This window comes from Lactuca serriola, chromosome 3 (genome assembly GCF_051521515.1).
Source record: "Lactuca serriola cultivar US96UC23 chromosome 3, Lser_US96UC23_V15, whole genome shotgun sequence".
Classification (NCBI taxonomy): Eukaryota; Viridiplantae; Streptophyta; class Magnoliopsida; order Asterales; family Asteraceae; genus Lactuca; species Lactuca serriola.
In genome coordinates this window covers 104,197,914-104,204,834 of record NC_136410.1, presented here as the reverse complement: position 1 = coordinate 104,204,834, position 6,921 = coordinate 104,197,914, and the positions used below count along the sequence as shown (strand labels likewise).

At 32.8% G+C, this 6,921-nt stretch overlaps 1 protein-coding gene and 1 long non-coding RNA gene across 2 annotated transcripts; one reads left to right on the top strand and one right to left on the bottom strand.

Moving 5' to 3' along the window:
* Nucleotides 1-833: 833 nt before the first annotated feature.
* On the top strand, nt 834-1,840 carry LOC145094613 (uncharacterized). The gene is made up of 2 exons (XR_013703437.1): nt 834-941; nt 1,119-1,840. It is a non-coding gene; the product is annotated as an uncharacterized LOC145094613 (long non-coding RNA).
* A 3,850-nt stretch (nt 1,841-5,690) lies between these two features.
* On the bottom strand, nt 5,691-6,383 carry LOC145095582 (uncharacterized). Its single transcript, XM_079033432.1, has 3 exons — nt 6,355-6,383; nt 6,126-6,165; nt 5,691-6,035 (listed from the first exon to the last, which is right to left on the bottom strand). The coding sequence occupies exons 1-3, from the start codon at nt 6,381-6,383 to the stop codon at nt 5,691-5,693; spliced, it is 414 nt and encodes a 137-aa protein (XP_078889558.1).
* Nucleotides 6,384-6,921: the final 538 nt, after the last annotated feature.

The following is a 6,921-nucleotide window of genomic DNA, read 5'->3' as shown; positions in this document are numbered from 1 at the left end:
AGAGAGTGGACAACAATGATTTGGTGTTTGGTGGGGCCAAATTTTTATTTTTTACATAAAAATCAATTTAATAAAAAGACAAAATGTAAGAGAGAATATAGTGGTCATTGTACACATATTTAATCCTTTGTTTTGGTCGATATTAGTCATAAAAAGTTATGATGCAATATTTTTTTGTACTTAAGGACTAGTGGTGTTACAAAATCCCAATAAAAGTTATTTATTATAATTTTTTTAAACTAAAGTTCATTTTTCTAATGTTGCCTGTTAGCAAAAATAAAATCAAACGGATTTTAAATTGTGGTCAAGAACACAAAATTAAACCAAACGGTATTAACAAACGAGAAAATTAAATTGTCTTCTACCTTTTATGCCTACAAATATTCATACCCACTAATATTATGATACGTGTCATTATTTCATCATTTAATTTAATTTAATTTGATATATTCCTAATATAATCTTAATGGGATAGTTAAATAATATGGAATGGTAATACATATCATAATTTTAATAGATATAAATATTTGTAGGCATAAAAGATAACAGGTAATTTAATTTATTTTAACAAAAAACGATAAATCATTTAGTATTTACACATTGTTCCCCAGGCTTATTACAAATGGATATTGAAATAAAGTGAGGAACGAGAGAGAAAGATGAAAAAAAAAACATGTTTTTAAGAAAAAAAAATTTGGAATGATTTGATGGAAGAGAAACAAAGTTAAGGCTTGATCTTCTCTTCTAATCTTCCTCTCAAAGTGGAGAGATTTGTAGAGAAATGAATCATTTCCTTATCATTGCCATGATAAGGTGATAACTTTACAATATTACGGCATTACCCTTCAAACAAACTTATAAATAGTCGATGTATCTTAATGTAAGAACGACGACTTTTACTCACTGCAACTTGCAAGAAAAATCTCTCTTTTGCAATATCGGTAAATCTTTTTTCATTTGAGCGAAGTTTATTTACGGCAGTCTGATTTCGTGCTTTTACATCCATTTCTTTATCACAAACTGCTGGAATATATGTTTGTTAGCTCTTTCTGCTTTTAAGTTTCTCTACTATTCGTTTATACGAATTTTCTATTAACTTGGTTTGGTTCTTGTTGTAGATAATGTCTGGTGCAATGGAAACGCAACTTCGCATGACAACTGCCGATGTGGAAATGGAAACCAAGCATAACAGAGAGAAGATACTTTTGTGTGAGAAAAGCATACAAAAGATATCTGCAGTTGTCTTCTTGCTCTTCACTCTTTGTTTCACCCTCCTCGTGACCATGCCAGGAGGGTACTTTGATGAGCCTGGGAAGACATCTCCGGTAGAAAAGCCTATGTGTGCATCACCTACAACCTCAGAATGCAGTTCTTCACCGGATTTGTATAAAGTCGGAGAGGCTAAAACTACGGATTCTTTTGAGTTCAAGGTCATCATGTATGGATCATCCAACTCTATTTACATATCCATGTTTGTGCTTGCCATATACTTGTCCATGGGATCGCAGAAAGATGTGAAGAAATGGAAATTGGCATTCTATCTTTGTACTGTCTGTGTTTGCTTGTGCATGGTTTGCTCTATTGTTGCGATTCACTTTATGATGATAACTGTTTTGGGTCATCATAAGTTGATGGTTGCTCATATGTCTTGGATTTTTTTCGTTACCCTTGTCTTTTCTGGTATTGTGGGGGGACACATGTGGGAATTTTGAAGATTGAAGAGGATTAATGGTTGAAGGTGTGGATTTGTTGAAGTTCGAAGAAGAGGATTGAAAGTGAATGGTTAATTTTCGTCGATGTTTAAGTAGAAGGCATTTGTTTGTGGATTTAGCTTGTTTAATCTCTTTTTTATTGTTAAGTAGAAGGCATATGGCGTTACCGTTGTAATCTCTTTTTTATTTTTAGGAAAAGATATCTTGTATGATATTTTCGTTTTATTATGCTTAAAAACATGGTGGTAACAGAAATGGATTTCTCAGCTAGCTTTGTTATGTTGTTGGAATGCTTTGCTTTTAATTCGTTCCAGTGCATTATTATTACATGTAAGAAGCAAGCATCCTTTAGATCTAATAGAAAATGTTGTAAAATCAGTTTACATCTATCCATTGTTAATTTGTTTCACCAACATCTTTAGAAATATTTGATCGAACAACAACTTTCTCTTGTTCTTGGGATCTCCTTTATATCATCATTAAATATATAGAATATAGGCTACCGAAGGAATTTAAAGTGAAAGTAAAAGTGGAGAAGAAATATATCGGAAGGGATGAAAAGAAGCCATTATGACCAAATGGAAGCAAACCCATGTTACTTTCTATTTCCTAGATTAGGTTCTTAGACTTATACTATATGATTTAAGAGGGATAATGAATATATATATATATATATATATATATATATATATATATATATATATATATATATATATATATATATATATATATATATGGTTACATTATTTTGTTTTCACTATGGGTGTTGATGTGGACACTCCACTCTAAGCTAGTCTAATACGCTCTAATCTATATAGGTTATTATGTTACATAATATTTTACTAACTTTTACTATTTATTATCTTATTATTATATAATCATTTTATTAACTTTATTTATTTTTCAATTATTGGCACAAACTTTTAAAATTCATGGTAACTTAATCAAGTTATTGAATTATCATATATATATATATATATATATATATATATATATATATATATATATATATATATATATATATATATATATATATATATATATATATATGGTTTGAAATTGGAATCGAAGCAATATGTGTTCGTATTTTGACGTAAATGAGATATGGTTCCAATCACAAACCAATTAATTTTATTAACTTTATTTTTCAATTATTAATTATTTCTTACAATTAACGATTTCTATTAATCTTAATATTATTTAAATAATAGTTTATAAATAAATAGTAACAAATATGACTTTTCTTTTTCTATGTACAGTAACATGTTTTAGTCTTTAACTTATTATTGTGATTTACATATGTTAATACAACTATTTTTTTTTAAAAAAATTGGACCTTTTATTCATACGTTTATAAGATAAATAAGATAACAACGATATAAATTTCAAAAAAAAAAATTCTAAACAAATCCTCACCAATCTTTTTTTTTCTTTTAAATTTCAAATATTACATAGCAAAAATTTGATACAAAAACAAGCAACAACTAATCATTTATAGTCATAAAAGATCTTTCAGTAGGTTTCAGATGCTTATAAAATTCTAGCCGTGACTTATACATAGTTTGTCATTCGGTTGCTGACGGGGCTTTGTTGCGGATCCACAATGCTGCAATGAGAGGCATTGGGTACTCTCCTTCCAATTGTACCATCACATAATGATTGGTGTACACAAGTGCAAATGTAAGGACCCGATGATTTTGAAACTCTTTAGGACCTCTCCAAAGAGGAAAAAAAACTTACGGGGCCTTCAGTGGTCAAAAACTGAACGATCACACCAAACCTGTTGGCTATCAAGATGCCTGTCTCAGGCATAAGCATCCAATGTTATGTTGGTGCTGACTCATTCTTCGTAAAGAAAGACAATGAAGTAACTACTTCATCACATCCAACGAAAACTCTTGTATAGTCGTCATATGAACAAAATAACTCGTCTAACAATTGTTGACGAATGTAAAGCCACTGATCTTCACCATATCCAAGACAAACGGCTACTGATCGAAAACCACAATTTCCATCACCCAATACATTTTGTATATGTGTGATGTATGGATGAAATATAGATGGAATTTCATCCAACAATGAATTATGTCCCAATGGTGGTTCCTCGTTTAAGTCAATCTTGTATGAACATTGGCCTATCAGATCCTCGCTCATGTCTGTCTGGTATGAACACTGCCCTATTGGTTCCTCGTTTAAGTCTATGTTGTATGAACATTGACCTATTGGTTCCTCGTTTAAGTTTATGTTGTATGAACATTGGCCTATTGGTTCCTCGTACGAACCCATGACGAATGAACTATGTCTGGCCGGATCATCGTTCAAGTCCATATATGATGAACTATACCATGGTGGCTCCTGGTTTAAGTCTGAACAACTGTATCTGTGAGGAACTTGACTTTGATGTTGGACACGCTTTATTTTTGGGCGTCCATGGTTATTTTTCTTAACCGAAGGTTCATTGATCAAATTTGTTGATGGATCAGTTATCTCCTCCATTCTCCTTAAATAATTATATTTGATATGATCTGGTTGATTGTTGTATATCTCTTTAAACCTTTTCATACGATGATCAACATTAAGATCACCATATTCCACAGAAATAGAAGGCGTCAAATCAAGCTTTCTCCAAAAAGCATCAACCAAGTCTAATGGAATAGGTGAACCTATAGTCAAACAGATAAAATATCATAAAGTGGTTATAAGTATAAAAATGTCAATTTAATCCAATAGATTAAACATACCTGTACCGACATACATCACAAGTTCGTGAGCACATGGTAATCCAAAACATGTCCGCAATTGACATCCACAATTCTCAGGAGTTGGTACAAATCTTTTTGACCGATGAAGCTCTTCCAATATTTTATCCATAGCATGCACTGAAACACGTTTTCGCAGTACTTCGAATATCTGATCCTTAAACCTTGGCATATAAGTGATTATGCAGCGTGTGAAAGTTTCTTTGATAACGGTTTCTTGTGATTGTACAACTTTTTCAATAACACGTATGAATTTGTCCAAATCACATTTCGCAGATTCCATGTGTTTTTATAGCTTGGCGTGTTGGCTCTCGACTCTGTTTGTTGTTGAATTTCCAAAACTGACATGTTTGTCAGTCCACAACGATACAAATCTTTCAGCATACTTCCCCAACCAAATAGTATAAAGATAATCAAAAACATCTAAAAGGTGAAAAAAAAAAACAAATTAGTTTGAATGAATTAATAATAATTGTTAAACAAATTAAGACTTCATCAAATATAAGAATAATACCTGCATGTTCGAACAATAATGTTTGAAGGTCTGCATAATTTTGCATATATGCATTTAGTGTTGGAGATTCGACTAACTTCGTCCACTTTAGATGAAAAGAATTCCAAGTCTTTTGTGGTTTGATTCGTTGTCTGCAATGCTTTGTTATATCGTTGAATATATGTCACCTACAAAGTAAATGATTACTTTGTGGAAAGACATCTCTGCATGCTTTCATCAATGCCAAATCTCTATCAGTGACGATAACACAAGGAAAAAAAGAATCGTTAATTGTCAATTTCAAACAAGTCAATGCCCATATATAGTTGCTCGTTTTTTCATTATGCATGAATGCAAAGGCTATGGAAAACGTCTTGTTTGTAGAAGTGACACCAACAATTTCTAGAAAAGGAAGATTATACTTGTTTATTTTATATGTAGCATCCATCAACACCACATATGGAAATGCTTGCCACATCTTTAATAATGTTGGATGAATAAAAAATAGATCTTCTAACTCGTTAGTAATCATGTTTGCACGATAGTGTAAGTTGTACCCTTTAGTTTGCAAAATATGCATAACATTCTGCATCGGGGTTCTACCTTCTCGCCGAGATCTCCCCAACTTCTGGACAAAATTATATATAGTTCTCAATGAAGACACATTATTTTGATTTTGCGCTTTTAGTGTTGGCAAAATATTTCGCGGTTTCACATCCAACTCTGTCATGTCAAATCTTGCACCAAACGAGCTTCTTTATCCGACAAACGCATTACAAAAGGATGACCCTCCATGTAAATTGATGGTTCGTGATTGTGTTCGTCACATACGACCCTTAACTTCCAACCATCATGTGCTTTCAAATAATTTCCTATCAATTTGAATGGACAATTAATTTTTTTTGTTTGTGCATCTTTATTCCTGGCTACACCACCACGATCACAACCAAGTACTATTTTAGAAATGAAGTCCTTAGTTATTGCCTTTGATCGTTTAGTGACGATAATGTAACCTTGTGAACGTGCCACATTTTGCACCCACATCATTAAATCCCCACGAGATCTAAAGACCTAACAATTGAAAAAAAAAACCATGTTAAAAAAACCAATAAAATACATCAATTAATTACAAATAAGTAAATAATAAGATTAGAGATATACTTGGTCCGTTGAAAATTCCGAAATATTTTCCATTTTTTTCCTGCAAAAATAAAAAAACAAAATAAAAATATTAATTAATAACCTAAATTTTATTTAAAAATATATATTATTTTATAAGTTTGTGTTGAGTAAATGTAAAGTGATCATGAGAACTTCAAATAGCATAACCAAAACAATTATTTTATAGCACCACCTTACTTTCGTTAATTAAGTTTTAGAAAATGGACACCTTGGTCCATGTTGCCACTGGGCGTCCATGTTGCCACTGGGCCCATTCTTAGACGGCTTAAAGAATTGTCTAATATATTTATAAAAAAACCCTAGTTTTCCCTAAATCAGTTTCCACACCATCTAACATAACGTATCCCTCTTCCATATCTATCTCGCCGGATTGTAGACCTCATTGGCCACCATGTTGCCGCCACAATATATGGCACGTTCCTGTCTCTATCTCGACGGAGCATTGCAGCAACCAACTCGCCGTCTCGCCGGATTTTCGATCTTGGTGGCCACCATGTCGCCGTCGCAAAATGTGGCCCGTTCTGTTTGTCTCTCTCTCTCTCTCTCTCTCTCTCTCTCTCTCTCTACGGAGCACTGCCACCACCAACTTACCTCCGTTTTTTTTTTCCGTCGGAGAACTGCCACCACCAACTCGGATGGCAGCCTCTGGCGAAAGACCCCGACGAACAACATATAAATGAAGATACGAAGTTAGAAAGAAAGAACTTACCGTTTTCCGGCGAACAACGACTCCGTCGACTATTTTCCGGCGAACATGTTTTCTTTTTCGGCAGCT

What these genes read in the sequence shown, in the direction of transcription:
- LOC145095582 (XM_079033432.1), bottom strand. Translation starts at nt 6,383, where the DNA reads ATGGACGCCCAGTGGCAACATGGACCAAG. An exon ending in CAGTGGCAACATGGACCAAG is followed by an intron (nt 6,166 to 6,354) that starts GTGTCCATTTTC and finishes TTATTTTTGCAG; the next exon opens with GAAAAAAATGGAAAATATTT. An exon ending in CGGAATTTTCAACGGACCAA is followed by an intron (nt 6,036 to 6,125) that starts GTATATCTCTAA and finishes TTCAATTGTTAG; the next exon opens with GTCTTTAGATCTCGTGGGGA.